The sequence below is a fragment of the Staurois parvus genome, unplaced genomic scaffold (genome assembly GCF_062004578.1).
Source record: "Staurois parvus isolate SC_StPar_1 unplaced genomic scaffold, SC_StPar_1.0 ptg000792l, whole genome shotgun sequence".
NCBI classification, from domain to species: domain Eukaryota; kingdom Metazoa; phylum Chordata; class Amphibia; order Anura; family Ranidae; genus Staurois; species Staurois parvus.
The window spans coordinates 106,627-128,515 of record NW_028318588.1 but is presented as its reverse complement, the minus strand read 5'-3'; the positions used below and the strand labels follow the sequence as shown (position 1 = coordinate 128,515).

The window sequence follows — 21,889 nt, the reverse complement described above, 5'->3', positions numbered from 1 at the left end:
TTTTCTGGGGGCGGGTTCCTTTTTCAGACAGGTACCTGCCCCCACTTCCGCAATTCTAACCTAGATGGGAATTATAGAAGCAACCTTCTTCCACCTCTCACCCCTGCATCCCCTGCCACCTCTCTTCCAGCATTGCATCTCCTGTAATCTACCTACAACACTGCTTTCCATGACATCCCCTGCCACCCTCTTCTAGCACTGCTCACCCCTGCATCCCCTGCCACCCTCTTCTAGCACTGCTCACCCTGCATCCCCTGCCACCCTCTTCTAGCACTGCTCACCCCTGCATCCCCTGCCACCCTCTTCTAGCACTGCTCACCCTGCATCCCCTGCCACCCTCTTCTAGCACTGCTCACCCCTGCATCCCCTGCCACCCTCATCTAATGCTGCTCACCCCTGCATCCCCTGCCACCCTCTTCTAGCACTGCTCATCCCTGCATCCTTTGCAACCCTCATCTAATGCTGCTCACCCCTGCATCCCCTGCCACCCTCTTCCAGAGCTGCTTACCTCCACATCCCTTGCTACCCTTATCCAACCTTGCACACCTTTGTGGTCCTTGCAACCCTCTTCCAATGCTGCTGAACTCTGCATCCCCTACAACCCTTTTCCAGCATTGCTTACGTCTGCACTCTGCTAACACTGCTCACCTCTACACCCCCCTAATGTAATGCTGATCACTTGGGCCCCATTCACACCTGAGCATTTTGTAGCGTGAAGCTCCAAAATGCTGAAGGATAAAACAAAAATCAGTTCTCTATGGAGACGGTTCACATCTCCACTCCAAGTCTCCTGAAGATCAAAAGCGTTTTGGAGTTACTTTTGTATCTTGATTCGGGCAGATTTGTGCGTTTTTTCAAGCGTTTTTTTCTTCATAGAAATGCATTGTAAATTGTGATTTGCGTATTCTTGAGCGTTTTTATTCTCAAATGAAATTTTTTTTTTTTTAATAATAACTATAAATGAATACATAATTGTTAAATAAAATAAATATATAAATAAAGATAATTATAAATAAATAATTTGTAATAATTAACCCTTAACCGCCAACCCTAAAAATAAATTAATAGAAATATTTATATAACCCTAATATATAAAGAGGGGGGAACCCCTAACCCCAACATCTAACTCCTAACTTTAACCCTGACACCAAACCCTAAACTTAACACCAAACTCTAATCCTAACACCTAATCCTTAACCTCAACTACTAATCCTAACACCTAATCCTTAACCTCAACTACTAATCCTAACACCTAACTCTTAAACTCAACTACTAATCCTAACACTTAACTCTTAACCTCAACTACTAATCCTAACACCTAACTCTTAAACTCAACTACTAATCCTAACACTTAACTCTTAACCTCAACTACTAATCCTAACACCTAACTCTTAACCTCAACTACTAATCCTAACACCTAACTCTTAAACTCAACTACTAATCCTAACACTTAACTCTTAACCTCAACTACTAATCCTAACACCTAACCCTTAACCTCAACTACTAATCCTAACACTTAACTCTTAACCTCAACTACTAATCCTAACACCTAACTCTTAAACTCAACTACTAATCCTAACACTTAACTCTTAACCTCAACTACTAATCCTAACACCTAATCCTTAACCTCAACTACTAATCCTAACACCTAACCTTACCCTAGCAAAAAACTGATTCAATAAAAGTTGATGATAAAGCTAAAAAAAGCTCAAAAGCTTTTCATTTTAGGATGAAACAAATGATATTTTTCTCTATTAACTATTTTAAAAACATCAAAGCTCAAAAACGCTGTACAAAAAACGCACATAAAAATGCCTGAAAAAACACTTCAAAATGAGACACTCAGGTGTGAATGTAGTCTTATACATCCCTTGCACCCTTCTTCCAACACAGCTCACCTCCATCTCCTGCCAACCTCTCATTGGAAAGGGTGGCAGGGAATGTAGAGTTGAGCAATGTTGGGAGAGGGTGGCAGGGGATGCAGAGGTGGGCAGTGTTGGGAGAGGGTGGCAGGGGATGCAGAGGTGAGCAGTGTTGGGAGAGGGTGGCAGGGGATGCAGAGGTGAGCAGTGTTGGGAGAGGGTGGCAGGGGATGTAGAGGTGAGCAGTGTTGGGAGAGGGTGGCAGGGGATGCAGAGGTGGGCAGTGTTGGGAGAGGGTGGCAGGGGATGTAGAGGTGAGCAGTGTTGGGAGAGGGTGGCAGGGGATGTAGAGGTGGGCAGTGTTGGGAGAGGGCGGCAGGGGATGCAGAGGTGAGCAGTGTTGGGAGAGGGTGGCAGGGGATGCAGAGGTGAGCAGTGTTGGGAGAGGGCGGCAGGGGATGCAGAGGTGGGCAGTGTTGGGAGAGGGTGGCAGGGGATGCAGAGGTGGGCAGTGTTGGGAGAGGGTGGCAGGGGATGCAGAGGTGGGCAGTGTTGGGAGAGGGTGGCAGGGGATGCGGAGGTGGGCAGGGGTTTCAGAGGTGAGCAGTGTTGGGAGAGGGTGGCAGGGGATGCAGAGGTGGGCAGTGTTGGGAGAGGGTGGCAGGGGATGCAGAGGTGATCAGTGTTGGGAGAGGGTGGCAGGGGATGCAGAGGTGGGCAGTGTTGGGAGAGGGTGGTGGGGGATGCAGAGGTGGGCAGTGTTGGGAGAGGGTGGCAGGGGATGCAGAGGTGGGCAGTGTTGGGAGAGGGTGGGGGGGGGATGCAGAGGTGGGCAGTGTTGGGAGAGGGTGGGGGGGGATGCAGAGGTGGGCAGTGTTGAGAGAGGGTGGGGGGGATGCAGAGGTGGGCAGTGTTGGGATAGGGTGGCAGGGGATGCAGAGGTGGGCAGTGTTGGGAGAGGGTGGGGGGGATGCAGAGGTGGGCAGTGTTGAGAGAGGGTGGGGGGGATGCAGAGGTGGGCAGTGTTGGGAGAGGGTGGCAGGGGATGCAGGGGATGTGGTGGGCATACGTTTAGAGTATGTTAAGAGAGAAGGATGGGAATCGTCTTTTGGTCCTACTTCTCCTGCGGGTCTTTTGGTCCTACTTCTCCTGCGGGTCCCGGGCGCGCTCTTAGTTCTGCACTCCTGTGACTCAGATTCAGCAGACAATGGATTAAATTCCACCGTCAGGTGACATCACAGAGCAGGTCCAGCCTCTGCGGGGATCCTGAGCCAGCCCCCCTGCCCCGCCCCTTGCAAAGCCTAGCCCTCCAATAAGTGCTGGAGGAGCAGAGCAGAGAGCAGTGACTGGCAGTCAACACACTTTGCTCAGCAGTCCTGAGAACTGAGCGATGGTTGGTGTTTGATTGCTCAGGTCTTGGTGTAGGACTGGTGGGGCACAGCAGAAGCATGTTTGGTTTTTTGGATCTCCGCACTTCTGACACCAGCGGCGGTGTCACAACGTAGTGTCTGGTGTGCGGTGTTTGCCGGCCGAGATCAGTGCAATGATGACGTGCCAATCTGGACGCATTACACTGTTTTTGTTTTCAACAAACTTTGTCGAGATGTCACACAGCCCCGCATAAAGTTCAGTTTCCAGACACAGCGAGGCAGTGGATTGCCTCGGACTGCGCTGGGCTTAGACGTACCGCCAGCAGTACCCCCCCCCCCCCCACCGCTGTGCAGTGGTGTGATCCGGGGGCATAGGAGGCCAGGCATTTAGCCTTGTCCATGTGGTTGAGTTTCTTTTTATCGGCCCTTCAACCACTCCCCGTGTTGCTGCAGAGGCTGTATCCGTGCCTCCACCTCCATCCTTTACTTCACGGCTGCAGCAGAAATGATTCCCTCTATCCCTCTTGATGGGCATTACCTGTTGCCAAGCGCAGCCCATTGACATGCATGTACCGCTCTGCAGCCGCCTGCGGTTACTTCACAGCATTCCGGTGTTTAGGAGGAGATAACGGACATGGAGTTGGGTGTTATCACAACGACTTCCCAAGGTTCTTCCTCCTCTTCTAGTCCTTCCTCCGATGCGCATTCTTCGTCTGTGTCTGCGAGGCCTTCTTCCATCTCCCTGAGCCTCGCCATCAGTTTTGGTCTTTCCTTGCAGTATTTAATTCTGTAGAGATAAAGAAAGATATGTGATAAGAATGTGTCCATAAACAGTCAGAAATTCTCACAATTAATAGCCGACTCCACCTAGATCGGTGTTTGATAAAAAGACAAATAGTCCCAGCCCATCACCCGTCTGTTACTGTCACCAGCGGCCTCAGTGACAGTGGGTGATAGCATGAAAATGTGTAGAAAATAGAGAAAAGCTATGAAGAACATGCGATAACTTACCCATAGTAGCATCCTAATGCGCTGGCGATGGTCAGTGCTAGAGCAATGACTCCAACTATCCCACCTACTACTGGAAGGAGGCCCTTTATCTTCATTTGAAAGAGAATATATGCGATAAATTTCACATCAGGGTCGATGTGTTGGATTTCCGATTCATGATCACTGGTCTCGTTTATTGTTGGTTGAGACATCCCAGAGACCTTGGTGTCAGTGACTGAAGGGGTTTCAGTATTTTTATGTAGTCTTCTCGAATCATGATCACTGGTCTCAGTTGTTGTTGGTGGAGATATCCTGGAGACCTTGGTGTCAGTGACTGAAGGGGTTGTGCTATTTTTATCTAGCCTTCCTGAATCATGGTCACTGGTCTCAGTTGTTGTTGGTGGAGATAGCCTGGAGACCTTGGTGTCAGTGACTGAAGGGGTTGTGCTATTTTTATCTAGCCTTCCTGAATCATGGTCACTGGTCTCAGTTGTTGTTGGTGGAGATATCCTGGAGACCTTGGTGTCAGTGCCTGAAGGGGTTGTGCTATTTTTATCTAGCCTTCCTGAATCATGGTCACTGGTCTCAGTTGTTGTTGGTGGAGATAGCCTGGAGACCTTGGTGTCAGTGACTGAAGGGGTTGTGCTATTTTTATCTAGCCTTCCCGAATCATGGTCACTGATCTCAGGCATTGGTGGTAACATCCTAGAGCCCTCAGATTCCGTGAGAGAAGGGATCACGCTGTCTTTATCTAGGCTTCCTGAGTCATAGTCATTGGTCTCAGGCATTGGTGGTAACATCCTGGAGCCCTCAGTGTCAGTAACTGAAGGGGGTGCACTGTCTATATCTAGACTTCCCGCATTGTAGCCACTGGTCTCAGTCGGTGGAAACATCATGGAGCCCTTGGTGTCAGTGACTGATGGGGTAGTACTATATATATCTAGGCTTCCTGAATCGTAGTCGCTGGTTTCAGCCATCGTTGTTGGAGAAATCTCAGAACTCTTCTCTGTGTCAGTGACTGAAGGGGCCTCACTATCTATGTGCAAGGTTCCCGAATCATAGTCCCTGGCCCCACCTGTTGTTGGCGGAGACATCCCGAAGCCTTTGGTGTCAGTGACTGAAGTTGGCTCGTTGTCTTCATGTAGGCTTCCTTGACCTTGGCCACTGGCCTCAGTCATTGTTGGAGACATCTGTTGGCCCTCAGTGTTAGTGACTGAAGGGGGCTCGCTATCTGTATATAGGGTTCCCGAATCATAGTCAGTGGTCTCATCCATGGTTGGTGGAGACATCCCGGAGTCCTCGGTGTGGATGACTGAAGGGGGCTCGCTATCTGTATATAAGATTCCAGAATCATAGTCACTGGTCTCATCCATTGTTGGTGGAGACATCCCAGAGCCATTGGTGTCAGTGACTGAAGGGGGCTCGCTAGCTGTATAAAAGATTCCAGAATCATAGTCACTGGTTCCATCCATTGTTGGTGGAGACATCCCGGAGCCATTGGTGTCAGTGACTGAAGGGGGCTCGCTAGCTGTATATAAAATTTCAGAATCATAGTCACTGGTCTCACCCATTGTTGGTGGAGACATCCCAGAGCCATTGGTGTCAGTGACTGAAGGGGGCTCGCTAGCTGTATAAAAGATTCCAGAATCGTAGTCACTGGTCTCACCCGTTGTTGGTGGAGACATCCCAGAGCCATTGGTGTCAGTGACTGAAGAGGGTTCGCTAGCTGTATATAAGATTCCAGAATCATAGTCACTGGTCTCACCCATTGTTGGTGGAGACATCCCAGAGCCATTGGTGTCAGTGACTGAAGGGGGCTCGCTAGCTGTATATAAGATTCCAGAATCATAGTCACTGGTTCCATCCATTGTTGGTGGAGACATCCCAGAGCCATTGGTGTCAGTGACTGAAGGGGGCTCGCTAGCTGTATACAAGATTCCAGAATCATAGTCACTGGTCTCACCCATTGTTGGTGGAGACATCCCAGAGCCATTGGTGTCAGTGACTGAAGGGGGCTCGCTAGCTGTATAAAAGATTCCAGAATCGTAGTCACTGGTCTCACCCGTTGTTGGTGGAGACATCCCAGAGCCATTGGTGTCAGTGACTGAAGAGGGTTCGCTAGCTGTATATAAGATTCCAGAATCATAGTCACTGGTCTCACCCATTGTTGGTGGAGACATCCCAGAGCCATTGGTGTCAGTGACTGAAGAGGGTTCGCTAGCTGTATATAAGATTCCAGAATCATAGTCACTGGTCTCACCCATTGTTGGTGGAGACATTCCAGAGCCATTGGTGTCAGTGACTGAAGGGGGCTCGCTAGCTGTATACAAGATTCCAGAATCATAGTCACTGGTTCCATCCATTGTTGGTGGAGACATCCCGGAGCCATTGGTGTCAGTGACTGAAGGGGGCTCGCTAGCTGTATATAAAATTTCAGAATCATAGTCACTGGTCTCACCCATTGTTGGTGGAGACATCCCAGAGCCATTGGTGTCAATGACTGAAGGGGGCTCGCTAGCTGTATATAAGATTCCAGAATCATAGTCACTGGTTCCATCCACTGTTGGTGGAGACATCCCGGAGCCATTGGTGTCAGTGACTGAAGGGGGCTCGCTAGCTGTATATAAGATTCCAGAATCATAGTCACTGGTTCCATCCACTGTTGGTGGAGACATCCCGGAGCCATTGGTGTCAGTGACTGAAGGGGGCTCGCTAGCTGTATATAAGATTCCAGAATCATAGTCACTGGTTCCATCCACTGTTGGTGGAGACATCCCGGAGCCATTGGTGTCAGTGACTGAAGGGGGCTCGTTATCTGTATATAAGATTCCAGAATCATAGTCAGTGGTCTCACCCATTGTTGGTGGAGACATCCCAGAGCCATTGGTGTCATTATCTAAAGGGGGCTCGTTATCTGTATGTAGGATTCCAGAATCATAGTCGGTAGTCTCACCCGTAGTTGGTGGAGACATCCCTGAGTCCTTGGTGTCAGTGACTGAAGGGGTCTCGCTACCTGCATATAAGATTCCTGATCCATAGTAATTGGTCTGTGTTGTTGGTGGAGACATCCCAATGCCCTCATCAGTGTCAGTGACTGAAGGGGTCTTGCTTGGTGTCGGTAGGTCTCCATGGTGCTTCTTGACGGTCTCGGTGTCAGCCGCCTCCGAAGTGGGATCTGATGAAAGAAAAACAAAGGAAATTAGTTTAATGTCCGAATAATGAACACTAGAGCTGAGCAAAGCTGTGTGCATTCATGTCTATAGATCTACTCCACATGTCTCTGGTCCAGTTGGTCACGAATCAAAAACAAATCCGGTGTCTTCCATTTCTGGATGAAGCCGGGTGGGGTTAGAGGCGCACATTTCCTCTTATTTCCTGTACTGGGGTCCAGGACCACAAGAACAGGAAGTGGTGAGAAACCTCCCCAATGGGGGCACAGCAATGAAAACCTCACAAGGGATCAAACTGTTGTTGAAAAACATTGCTCTCTGTGTCCCCATTGGATAGATTTCCCCTCACTTCCTGTGCGGTGGAACCATCTACCATAGGAACATAGGGGAGAGGAGGATCAGGTATGTACAACTGCTTTTGTCGTCCCCTAGACACAAACAAGCAGTGAACCCTCTCAGTGGGAAGCAGCGAGGAGGTCTCTTACTTTTCCCGGAGTTGGGCTCTAAGATGAACTATTCTATTTATACCTTTATGCCCGCCCCTTGCTTTATTAATAGAACGTAAACAAACGCAGTCGCCATAGCAGATATGAGTTTGTTTACATTGTCAAGCGCCTTGTCCTTGTCTTCAGTAGACCCCCCACAGCGGGAGAAGACCCCCATATAATGAATAATAAACCAGAACCTGTAACACTTACCATTTACTTGAACAATGATCTTCCTGAATGGATGATGGTGGACGTTGTCCACGGTGAGGCGGACCTCGTAGGTTCCGCTGTCTCTGTGCAGGACCGGGCTGATGACCAAGGAGCAGTCCTCTTCAACTGAGCGGGTCAGGTGCAGATGGAACCTTTTCCCTTGGAACTTCTGCGGGTTGATGTCAGTATGGCGCAGGATGGGTCTGTAGGGACCGCCTCCTTCCGGAGTCATTCCCCACTCCATCCCAACATTGCTGGCTCCAGAGAGATCCTCTGTGGTGAACACACATGGGATCACCAGTTTAGATCCGGCTGTAGCCTCCAGGCGGTTGTCCAATTGCCGGGCATGAGCAAATTCCACACCAAATGCCAGCTGCAGAAAGCAGAAAGCAATGAAGACTCTTAGAAGGGTCATTGTGGAGATTTTTGTCAACAAAAATGGAAAAATGTGACAAAAAAGGAAAATACGAGTATTTTCCTTATAAATCAGGATGAAATCTGAGTATTCGCTGAGCAGATCACAAATTCAGATGAGAGAATTCACCGAGCAAATCAGACACGTGTGTTCTCTGTGTGAGTCAGGCTCAAATGACACCCAGGAAATTCAAATCTCTGCCACTGTGATGTCACGGTGATGCTGCTCGACCGCACTGCTGCGAGTTGTTTTGTCAAATTCCTGCATGCTGCTCGACCGCACTGCTGCGAGTTGTTTTGTCAAATTCCTGCATGCTGCTTGACCGCACTGCTGCGATTTGTTTTGTCATTTGAATTCTTCCCTGCAGCACTGCATTGCAAATGACATGTCAACAAAGGGTTGACCCGCCCCCCCCCCCGCCATGTTGTTTCTCCCAATGTATGACTGCTAGGGAACGATTTCCTCCATTTCAGTACATAGAGGTGTGTGGGGGGGGACTGGAGATGGGGGGCAGGACTGGGTTTTAGCTGCATTTCTTCAATTTTCACATCTCCCTGACCTCCGCTAAAAATAGATCCAGTGATTTGTCAGTTGGCCAAATGTAACCGACACTTTGCTGGGAATAAAAAGGCGTCTTATCTCGGGGTGTCAGGTTTGTGAATTAACCCTTTCGCTGCCAGAGCTGTTTTTGCATTTTGTTTTGCACACATTGTTTAAAAAAATCATTCCAGGTCTGAAGATTACACAAAACCCCCCAAACATGATATATTTTCTGAAAGCAGACACCCTGGAGAATAAAATGGTGGCAGTTGCAATTTTTTATGTCACACGATATTATCGCAAAGGTCTAAGATTTTCAGTAAAAAAATACTAATATGGATTTTAGGGAAAGCAAACGCAATATATTACCCACATTTTTGGTAAAATATAACAGACGAGGTTGCACCGAGTAAATAGATACCCAACATGTCAAACCCTAAATTTGTGTGTTCCCGTGAAATGACAACAATCTTCAGTACCCGATATTTTCTATAGGCGATGGTTTACAAGCCCGCTACAGATTATCAGTTCTGGTGATAGAATTATCACTCTCACTCCGCGCGGCGATATGTAACCTGTATATTTCAATCAACATTTTCACACTTAGATGCCCCCCGACACCTGGGTTTACATTCGTACATGCATATATGTTGGGGGAGGGTTCAAAACTTTTCTTGCTATAAAATTTTTTTTTTTTTTTTTTTTTTATTTGAAATCTTTTTTTCATTACATAGGGACGCAAGGTGATGATTTTTAGGTGACATGTCTCCTCTGGGCTCCACTGATTGTATTCCAAGGCAGAATCACAGGATGACCCGTAAGTGATGTCATACACATCGCTTTTCAGGTCACAGCAGAACACACATCCACCCTCCTCCCTCTCCTCCACCTGCCAGCACCTGCCATGTTGGTCCCAGGCCTGCAGATGGGCAAGCAGAGCCCGGAATACATTGTGGGGGTCTGTAGGTGTACTCTGATGGGGGCAGCTGATCTATAAGTATACTCTGATGGGGGCAGCTGATCTATAAGTGTACTCTGATGGGGGCAGCTGATCTATAAGTATACTCTGATGGGGGTTACTGATCTATAAGTATACTCTGATGGGTGCAGCTGATCTATAAGTGTACTCTGATGGGGATACCTGATCTATAAGTATACTCTGATGGGGGCTACTGATCTATAAGTATACTCTGATGGGGGCAGCTGATCTATAAGTGTACTCTGATGGGCGCAGCTGATCTATAAGTATACTCTGATGGGGGTACCTGATTTATAAGTATACTCCGTTGGGGGTTACTGATCTATAAGTGTACTCTGATGGGGGCAGCTGATCTATAAGTATACTCTCATGGGGGTACCTGATCTATAAGTATACTCTGATGGGGGTACCTGATCTATAAGTATGCTCTGATGGGGGTACCTGATCTATAACTGTACTCTGATGGGGGTACCTGATCTATAAGTATACTCTGATGGGGGTTCCTGATCTATAAATATACTCTGATGGGGGTTACTGATCTATAAGTATACTCTGATGGGGGTTACTGATCTATAAGTATACTCTGATGGGGGCACCTGATCTATAAGTATACTCTGATGGGGGCACCTGATCTATAAGTATACTCTGATGGGGGTACCTGATCTATAAGTATACTCTGTTGGGGGTTACTGATCTATAAGTGTACTCTGATGGGGGCAGCTGATCTATAAGTATACTCTGATGGGGGCAGCTGATCTATAAGTGTACTCTGATGGGGGTACCTGATCTATAAGTATACTCTGATGGGGGTACCTGATCTATAAGTATACTCTGATGGGGGTACCTGATCTATAAGTATACTCTGATGGGGGTTACTGATCTATAAGTATACTCTGATGGGGGTACCTGATCTATAAGTATACTCTGATGGGGGCAGCTGATCTATAAGTGTACTCTGATGGGGGTACCTGATCTATAAGTATACTCTGATGGGGGTACCTGATCTATAAGTATACTCTGATGGGGGCAGCTGATCTATAAGTATACTCTGATGGGGGTTACTGATCTATAAGTATACTCTGATGGGGGTACCTGATCTATAAGTATACTCTGATAAGGGCAGCTGATCTATAAGTATACTCTGATGGGGGCAGCTGATCTATAAGTATACTCTGATGGGGGCAGCTGATCTATAAGTGTACTCTGATGGGGGCAGCTGATCTATAAGTATACTCTGATGGGGGTTACTGATCTATAAGTATACTCTGATGGGGGTTACTGATCTATAAGTATACTCTGATGGGCGCAGCTGATCTATAAGTATACTCTGATGGGGGCACCTGATCTATAAGTGTACTCTGATGGGGGTTACTGATCTATAAGTATACTCTGATGGGGGTTACTGATCTATAAGTGTACTCTGATGGGGGTAGCTGATCTATAAGTATACTCTCATGGGGGTACCTGATCTATAAGTATACTCTGATGGGGGTACCTGATCTATAAGTATGCTCTGATGGGGGTACCTGATCTATAAGTGTACTCTGATGGGGGTTACTGATCTATAACTGTACTCTGATGGGGGCAGCTGATCTATAAGTATACTCTGATGGGGGTACCTGATCTATAAGTGTACTCTGATGGGGGCACCTGATCTATAAGTATACTCTGATGGGGGCACCTAATCTATAAGTATACTCTGATGGGGGCACCTGATCTATAAGTATACTCTGATGGGGGCAGCTGCTCTCTAGGCTTACACTGATGAAGACAACTGATCTGTGGGGGTACTCTGATAGAAGCAATTGATCCAAAAGTTTATTCTCATGGGGACAATAGAATGATAGGGGTACTCCGATGGTGGCAACTGATCTATGGGAATACTCCGATGGTGGCAACTGATCTATGGGATTACTCCGATGGTGGCAACTGATCTATGGGAATACTCCGATGGTGGCAACTGATCTATGGGAATACTCCGATGGTGGTAACTGATCTATGGGAATACTCCGATGGAGACAACTGATCTATGGGAATACTCCGATGGTGACAACTGATCTATGGGAATACTCCGATGGTGACAACTGATCTATGGGAATACTCCGATGGTGGCAACTGATCTATGGGAATACTCCGATGGTGACAACTGATCTATGGGAATACTCCGATGGTGGCAACTGATCTATGGGAATACTCCGATGGTGGCAACTGATCTATGGGAATACTCCGATGGTGACAACTGATCTATGGGAATACTCCGATGGTGGCAACTGATCTATGGGGGTACTCTGATAGAAGCAATCGGTCTATAACTTTACTCTCATCGGGGCAGCAGAACAATAGGGGTACCACGTAAATAATTGTCAAAAAGCTTTGCAGGGACACTTTTCTTTCCATCTAGCAAACCAATGTTGGCAAAGAATGTTGTTTGTTTATGGGCGGGGCATTCATTTGAAATGGGCGTCGTTCTACAGCATGGAAGTCATGAACCCAATGCCATACTTTCATTTGACATATAGAAGAGAGATATAGTTATCTTGGGAAATTAAAAACAAAAACACTGCTAGTGGCAAAAAGCGTGGACACTGATCCCGGGTCCTGAAAGGTGCAGACATGGAAGTCGGTGTAAAGGCTGAAGATTGTTTCCTATATTCATTCTATGCATGAAGGTGAGAACCGTCTGTGTGCAGCAGCCCCCATAGTACTTACCTGAGCCCCATCACAATCCAGTGATGTGCACGAGAGCCTCGGCTCCCCGGGGATTGTCCCTCTTCATTGGCTGAGACAGCATTGGGAGCCATTGGCAGCTGTGTCCCCTTTTGAACATGGACAGCACCAGAACCACACCCACCCAACATTTTCTATAGGCAGCACTTTTAAAGCCCATACAGGTCATTAAAGTGGAACTTCACCCTCTCAGTCAACATCGACTATTTTCATCCTCATGCTGCCAACATTAGTAAATAGATAGGAAAGTTGTCATATTTACTTGTTTACACCTTTTTTACATTTCCTCAGTTACTTCCCGGTTTCCATGCCTAGGCAAATGATGTCACATATCCCAGGAGTCTTCAGGAGGGGAGGAGGGGTTTTCTTAGCTAAGCACACCCTCATTTCTACATGCTTGAGCTTAGGGTAGATGGATTCCAGGATGTCAATGCTACATGAATCACCTGCCCTTACTCAAGATCGCCACGACTAGAAATGCTAGGGGGAGGGGGGGTTCAACATGACTTCTCAACAAAACGAAGCATGGAGACATGGATGGATGGATGGATGGATGAGGGAGTTTTCTTTGAAAATTACAAATGAATTAAACAGCGTTTTTGGTTTGTGTTCTCAGAGGCAGTGAAGTTCCGCTTTAATTTAGAGAGAACCGTGAATAATGGGCCTGGAATGACTGTGATCTCTCCCATATGAGTGACGATATGTATCACGTGTAGTGCAATTTACATGTTTATGTTCATATATGTGCGTGGACATGGAGGCAATGAAATTTAAACTCCCACCACTTCATTGATAGTCAGTGGCAGTGAAATGTACCCCCCAAATTCCCCACATTGTTGATCATGGCAATGAAAATGAACCCCCCCATAATTCCCCCCATTGCTGGTCATCTCTCCGATCTCTACTTTGCGGTTCCGGGTCTCAATGGATCACACCCTTTAAAAGGGATTCCTCTGGCTCAGAGCGGGACCTCCGATCCTTGCACCGTGTAGATCAGTTGTCCTAAACTCTCAGCTTTAGTCAGGACTGTCTTACTGAATGGGCACATCTGGGCACTGCCCAGGGGGGAGGGTCAGGAAAAGGTGGGGGGTGGAACACCTGATGTATGGGGACACTGAAATGAGGGAACTTGATGGAGGGGGATCCTGATGTATGGGGGCACTGTGATAGGGAGTCTGATGTATTGGGACACCTGATGTACAGTATATGGGTGCTGTGATGGGGACACCATGCTAGGGAACCTGATGTATGGGGACACTGATACGGTGGAACCTGATGTATGGGGACACTGTGATAGGGAGTCTGATGTACAGTATATGAACTCTGTGATGGGGACACCATGATCGGGATCCTGATGTATGGGGACAATGTGATAGGAGTCTGATGTATGGGGACCCCTGATGTACAGTATTTGGGCTCTGTGATGGGGACACCTGATGCATGCTGGGAAGGGCTTCTGTGCATTGGTTTGCCTAGGGGATAAGATGGCGCTGGCTTTAGGTATTATGGTCTCTCACATGGCAACAATGGAGCTCTATGGCTGTGTTGGAACTTTAAAGGTTTGTTCAATCAATGTTTTATTAGCTTACTTTATACCGGAAGACTTCTCTTTGGTCATGCAAGAGCTAACAAGGGACCATTCCGTTTCTTGGGCTTGGAGATGCCGGGAATTGAACCCGGTGCCTCACACATACAATGCGTGTGCTCTTCCACTGAGCTACATCCCCCTTACCCATTGGTCATGGACTGACCACAGGAAGCTACAACCTCCTGATTGATGGTCTGGGCACACTCCTAACTATAGAAGATCTCATGATGAAGCAGCAAAATCTCGTCTTCACCCAGCACAGCTGTAACCTCTTGTAGAGGATCTAGATCTGTCTCCCATGCAAAGCATCGTTCACGTAGCCACAGGGCTTTTTTTTTTTAAATTGGAACGCAGTTCCGGCACCTCCAGCTCTGAATGTATATAATGGCAAGAGGTACTGGGGTGTTCTGGAGGGCCTATCAATGCTGGCTGCTGGAGGGCCTATCAATGCCAGCTGCTGGAGGGCCTATCAATGCTGGCTGCTGGAGGGCCTATCAATGCTGCCTGCTGGAGGGCCTATCAATGCTGGCTGCTGGAGGGCCTATCAATGCTGCCTGCTGGAGGGCCTATCAATGCTGGCTGCTGGAGGGTCTATCAATGCCGGCTACTGGGGGCTCTGTTGTTGTTGCTGGGGTCTATTGTTGTGTTGTCATTAACACATTACATACAAATGACTTAGCACCATAAAATGATACTTGGTTCTGTATTTTCTAAAAGGGGGGGTATTGGGAGGTGGGTAGGGGGTGGAACCCAGGTACCGTGCTTGGGAGGGGGGGTAGGGGGAGGAGACAAGGGGCAATTTAAAAGGAGGGGAGTTCCTGCACCTATCCTATGAGAAATAAAAGCCCTGCGTAGCCATAAACCTTCTTTTTATAGGGATATTACGCCCTCAGTTTTTATGTGGGGGGTGGCAAGAGGTTAAAAAATATTAAACGCACATTTCACCTGCAAAATATGTGCATTTGTTGTATTCTAATTAAAGATGAACTTAGCCTTTAAAGTGGAACTTCCCTTAAAAGCGGGCTGTCTGTGTCCATAGAAACACATAGCGTGGCTTGACCCCGCCCCCCGCGCTGGATTGATACACGACTCAGGTAAGTGTAAAAATATCTTTTACCTTAATTCAGGGAACGCATTAAGGTAAAAAAACTCTTTAGAACCACTTTAAGGGCCGGTATCTGTGGAGGCCACCCATTCCTCCTTATAGAGGAACGGAAAAGTGAAAGCTCCGCCCATCCTCCCTCCCCCCGCACCCCCAACCCCCCCTGTAACAACATTCTTTGTTTGTTTGTTGTAGGGGGTACCTTTTTCTGACAGGTATCCACTCCCACTCCCACAATTCTCACTCTCACCTACCTAAGAATTACGGAAGCTTGGCCCACCACCCGCCCGCCCTCAGCCTCCTGGGACACGTCACATGATCCAGGAGGCTGCGGGACCCGTGTGAAAGTGCAGCGAACTTTGCCTTTACAGCAGAACTTCACTTAAACGTTATGGTGGTTCTAAAGGCTCCAGGTTGTTTACCTTCATTCATTCTATGCATCCCATCCTGTGTGCAGCATCAGCCCCTCCCCCCTAATTGGCACCTAGACCCCCCTCTAGATCCAGCGATGTGCACTGAGGGAGAGGACAGGAGAGTGTTCGGGGGCCCCGAAAAGAGGAGGATCCGGGCTGCTCTGTGCAAAACCATCACACAGCATGGAAGTATAGACATGTTTGTTATTTGTTTCTTAAAAAGCCTTTAGAATCACTTTAAAGTTCCTCTTATCTCCCCCACACTGTAACAATATTTGTTTTCTGGGGGCGGGTTCCTTTTTCAGACAGGTACCTGCCCCCACTTCCGCAATTCTAACCTAGATGGGAGTTATAGAAGCAACCTTCTTCCACCTCTCACCCCTGCACCCCCTGCCACCTCTCTTCCAGCATTACATCTCCTGTAATCTACCTACAACACTGCTTTCCATGACATCCCCTGCCACCCTCTTCTAGCACTGCTCACCCCTGCATCCCCTGCCACCCTCTTCTAGCACTGCTCATCCCTGCATCCCCTGCCACCCTCTTCTAGCACTGCTCACCCCTGCATCCCCTGCCACCCTCATCTAATGCTGCTCACCCCTGCATCCTTTGCAACCCTCATCTAATGCTGCTCACCCCTGCATCCCCTGCCACCCTCTTTTAGCACTGCTCACCCCTGCATCCTTTTCAACCCTCATCTAATGCTGCTCACCCCTGCATCCTCTGCCACCCTCTTCTAGCACTGCTCATCCCTGCATCCTTTGCAACCCTCATCTAATGCTGCTCACCCCTGCATCCCCTGCCACCCTCTTCTAGCACTGCTCACCCCTGCATCCCCTGCCACCCTCTTTTAGCACTGCTCACCCCTGCATCCTTTTCAACCCTCATCTAATGCTGCTCACCCCTGCATCCTCTGCCACCCTCTTCTAGCACTGCTCACCCCTGCATCCTCTGCCACCCTCTTCTAGCACTGCTCATCCCTGCATCCTTTGCAACCCTCATCTAATGCTGCTCACCCCTGCATCCCCTGCTACCCTCTTCCAGAGCTGCTTACCTCCACATCCCTTGCCACCCTTATCCAACCTTGCACACCTTTGTGGTCCTTGCAACCCTCTTCCAATGCTGCTGAACTCTGCATCCCCTACAACCCTTTTCCAGCATTGCTTACGTCTGCACTCTGCTAACACTGCTCACCTCTACATCCCCCTAATGTAATGCTGATCACTTGGGCCCCATTCACACCTGAGCATGTTGTAGCGTGAAGCTCCAAAATGCTGAAGGATAAAACAAAAATCAATTCTCTATGGAGACGGTTCACATCTCCACTCCAAGTCTCCTGAAGATCAAAAGCGTTTTGGAGTTACTTTTGTATCTTGATTCGGGCAGATTGGTGCGTTTTTTTAAGCGTTTTTTTCTTCATAGAAATGCATTGTAAATTGTGATTTGCGCATTCTTGAGCGTTTTTTTTCTCAAATGAAATTTTTTTTAAATAATAATAATAACTATAAATGAATACATAATTGTTAAATAAAATAAATATATAACTAAAGATAATTATAAATAAATAATTTGTAATAATTAACCCTTAACCGCCAACCCTAAAAATAAATTAATAGAAATATTTATAAAAACACTCTAACCCTAATATGTAAAGAGGGGGGAACCCCTAACCCCAACATCTAACTCCTAACTTTAACCCTGACACCAAACCCTAAACTTAACACCAAACTCTAATCCTAACACCTAACCCTTAACCTCAACTACTAATCCTAACACCTAATCCTTAACCTCAACTACTAATCCTAACACTTAACTATTAACCTCAACTACTAATCCTAACACTTAACCCTTAACCTCAACTACTAATCCTAACACCTAACTCTTAACCTCAACTACTAATCCTAACACTTAACTCTTATCCTCAACTACTAATCCTAACACTTAACCCTTAACCTCAACTACTAATCCTAACACCTAACCCTTAACCTCAACTACTAATCCTAACACCTAACCCTTAACCTCAACTACTAATCCTAACACCTAATCCTTAACCTTAACTACTAATCCTAACACCTAACCTCACCCTAGCAAAAAACTAATTCAATAAAAGTTGATGATGAAGCTAAAAAAAGCTCAAAAGCTTTTCATTTTAGGATGAAACAAATGATATTTTTCTCTATTAGCTATTTTAAAAACCGTCAAAGCTCAAAAACGCTGTACAAAAACGCACATAAAAATGCCTGAAAAAACACTCCAAAATGAGACACTCAGGTGTGAATGTAGTCTTATACATCCCTTGCACCCTTCTTCCAACACAGCTCACCTCCATCTCCTGCCAACCTCTCATTGGAAAGGGTGGCAGGGAATGTAGAGCTGAGCAGTGTTGGGAGAGGGTGGCAGGGGATGCAGAGGTGGGCAGTGTTGGGAGAGGGTGGCAGGGGATGCAGAGGTGGGCAGTGTTGGGAGAGGGTGGCAGGGGATGTAGAGGTGAGCAGTGTTGGGAGAGGGTGGCAGGAGATGCAGTGGTGGGCAGTGTTGGGAGAGGGTGGCAGGGGATGCAGAGGTGGGCAGTGTTGGGAGAGGGTGGCAGGGGATGCAGAGGTGGGCAGTGTTGGGAGAGGGTGGCAGGGGATGCAGAGGTGGGCAGTGTTGGGAGAGGGTGGCAGGGGATGCAGAGGTGGGCAGTGTTGGGAGAGGGTGGTGGGGGATGCAGAGGTGGGCAGTGTTGGGAGAGGGTGGCAGGGGATGCAGAGGTGGGCAGTGTTGGGAGAGGGTGGCAGGGGATGCAGAGGTGAGCAGTGTTGGGAGAGGGTGGCAGGGAATGTACAGGTGGGCAGTGTTGGGAGAGGGTGGCAGGGGATGTAGAGGTGAGCAGTGTTGGGAGAGGGTGGCAGGAGATGCAGTGGTGGGCAGTGTTGGGAGAGGGTGGCAGGGGATGCAGAGGTGGGCAGCGTTTGGAGAGGGTGGCAGGGGATGCAGAGGTGAGCAGTGTTGGGAGAGGGTGGCAGGAGATGCAGTGGTGGGCAGTGTTGGGAGAGGGTGGCAGGGGATGCAGAGGTGGGCAGCGTTTGGAGAGGGTGGCAGGGGATGCAGAGGTGAGCAGTGTTGGGAGAGGGTGGCAAGGGATGCAGAGGTTTGCAGTGTTGGGAGAGGGTGGGAAGGGATGCAGAGGTGAGCAGTGTTGGGAGAGGGTGGCAAGGGATGCAGTGTTGGGGGAGGGTGGCAGGGGATGCAGAGGTGGGCAGTGTTGGGAGAGGGTGGCAGGGGATGCAGAGGTGAGCAGTGTTGGGAGAGGGTGGCAGGGGATGCAGAGGTGGGCAGTGTTGGGAGAGGGTGGCAGGGGATGCAGAGGTTTGCAGTGTTGGGAGAGGGTGGGAAGGGATGCAGAGGTGGGCAGTGTTGGGAGAGGGTGGCAGGGGATGCAGAGGTTTGCAGTGTTGGGAGAGGGTGGGAAGGGATGCAGAGGTGGGCAGTGTTGGGTGAGGGTGGCAGGGGATGCAGAGGTTTGCAGTGTTGGGAGAGGGTGGGAAGGGATGCAGAGGTGAGCAGTGTTGGGAGAGGGTGGCAGGGGATGCAGAGGTGGGCAGTGTTTGGAGAGGGTGGCAGGGGATGCAGAGGTTTGCAGTGTTGGGAGAGGGTGGGAAGGGATGCAGAGGTGGGCAGTGTTGGGTGAGGGTGGCAGGGGATGCAGAGGTGGGCAGTGTTGGGAGAGGGTGGCAGGGGATGCAGAGTTTTGCAGTGTTGGGAGAGGGTGGGAAGGGATGCAGAGGTGGGCAGTGTTGCTTACTTCACAGCATTCCGGTGTTTAGGAGGAGATAACGGACATGGAGTTGGGTGTTATCACAACGACTTCCCAAGGTTCTTCCTCCTCTTCTAGTCCTTCCTCCGATGCGCATTCTTCGTCTGTGTCTGGGAGGCCTTCTTCCATCTCCCTGAGCTTCGCCATCACTTTTGGTCTGTCCTTGCAGTATTGAATTCTGTAGAGATAAACAAAGATATGTGATAAGAATGTGTCCATAAACAATCAGAAATTCTCAGAATTAATAGCTGACTCCACCGAAATCGTTACACCCCATCACCCGTCTGTTACTGCCACCAGCGGCCTCAGTTCATTCACCTCTCCCATAGAACAAATGTTAGGGGTGCGATATCCTCATTGTGACCAGTGAGGTGCTTGTGCTGCTACACCCCGGGCAATGAGCACAGAAAACACCCCACCCCCATCTGATCAACTACCTACCTATAAGGAAAGGGTAACTATCGGGAGGGGGGCTCAGATACAGTGGGTGATAGCATGAAGATGTGTAATGTAGAAAATGGAGAAAACCTAGGAAGAACATGTGATAACTTACCCAAAGTAGCATGCTGCTGCGCTGGTGATGGTCAGTGCTAGAACAACGAGTCCAACGATTACAGCCACTAATGGAAGGACGCCATTTTTCTTCAATTGATAGAGCGTATCGGCGATATATTTCACAGAAGGATCGATGACTGGTATTCCTGAATTAGAGGTCCTGGTCTCAGTTGTTGTTGGTGGAGACATCCTGGAGACCTTGTCGGTGACCAGAGAGGGTCCAATAGGAACATCTATGCTTCCCGAATCATGGTCACTGGTCTCAGGCATTGGTGGAAGCATCCTGGAGCCCTCGGTGTCAGTGACTGAAGGGAGCTCACCATTTATATCTAGGCTTCCCGCATCATAGTCACTGGTCTCGGTCATTGTTGGAGACATCCTGGAACCCTCAGTGTCAGTGACTGAAGGGGTTGTGCTATATAAATCCAGGTTTCTCGAATCATAGTCACTGGTTTCAGTTATTGGTGGAGACATCTTGGAGCCTTCAGTGTCCGTGACTGAAGGGGGCTCGCTCTCTATATCTAGGCTTCCTGAATTTTGGTAAGCATAGTCACTGGTCTCAGTTGTTGATGGAGACATTCCGGAGCCCTCGGTGTCAGTGACTGAAGGGGGCTCGCTGTCTGTATATAGGATTCCTGCACCATAGTCATTGGTGTCAGGCATTGGTGGAGACATTCCGGAGCCCTCGATGTCCGTGACTGAAGGGGGCTCGCTGTCTGTATATAGGATTCCTGCACCATAGTCACTGGTCTCAGTTGTTGGTGGAGACATTCCGGAGCCCTCGGTGTCAGTGACTGAAGGGGGCTCGCTGTCTGTATATAGGATTCCTGCACCATAGTCACTGGTCTCAGTTGTTGATGGAGACATTCCGGAGCCCTCGGTGTCAGTGACTGAAGGGGGCTCGCTGTCTTTATATAGGATTCTTGCACCGTAGTCACTGGTCTCAGTTGTTGATGGAGACATTCCGGAGCCCTCGGTGTCAGTGACTGAAGGGGGCTCGCTGTCTGTATATAGGATTCCTGCACCGTAGTCACTGGTCTCAGTTTTTGATGGAGACATCCCGGAACCCTCGGTGTCAGTGACTGAAGGGGGCTCGCTGTCTGTATATAGGATTCCTGCACCATAGTCATTGGTGTCAGGCATTGGTGGAGACATTCCGGAGCCCTCGGTGTCAGTGACGGAAGACGTTGCATTCTGTATTTGTACGTCTCCGTGGTGCTCCTTGACTGTCTCGGTATCAGCGGTCTCATAAGTAGGATCTGTTAAAAGAAAAACAAAGGAAATGAGCTTACAATGAACAAGAATGTGATATATTGCAGCTTGGCAATTATTAGGTGTGGTGGCCATAGACGGTTGGAGGCCGAGATTCCATCTGTGTATGGACAAGCTGAATGTGCCGTGTTAATCCATCAACTTGGGTACAACCAGCCGGCCGGATTTACTTGCAGTTATCGCTAGAGGCTGCTGTAGCTGCTAGCGATAATCCCTGTCTTCTCCCGGTCGGGGCGGGGGGTGGGGGAAGAAGACAATCGCTCGGCAGAAGGGATTCCCCTGTCAGCACTGTCTGTGTTGGTGGGGGAATCATGCCAATTTCTTTCCTGTAACCCGTGGAAATGTTCACTGTCCGTGGCCTGCCTAAGGCAGGACATAGATGGAGCAAATCTGTTTCCTGCACCCTGTG

At 48.5% G+C, this 21,889-nt stretch overlaps 2 protein-coding genes across 2 annotated transcripts in view; one reads left to right on the top strand and one right to left on the bottom strand.

Moving 5' to 3' along the window:
- Nucleotides 1-21,889, top strand: part of RNF207 (ring finger protein 207) — a 124,158-nt gene that overhangs the window by 2,997 nt on the left and 99,272 nt on the right. The gene's annotated exons all lie outside the window — the stretch shown is intronic.
- Nucleotides 3,790-8,505, bottom strand: LOC149444289 (uncharacterized). Its single transcript, XM_089654709.1, has 5 exons — nucleotides 8,091-8,505; nucleotides 6,771-7,397; nucleotides 6,285-6,542; nucleotides 4,244-5,750; nucleotides 3,790-4,019 (listed from the first exon to the last, which is right to left on the bottom strand). The coding sequence occupies exons 1-5, from the start codon at nucleotides 8,503-8,505 to the stop codon at nucleotides 3,848-3,850; spliced, it is 2,979 nt and encodes a 992-aa protein (XP_089510835.1). The 3' UTR covers nucleotides 3,790-3,847.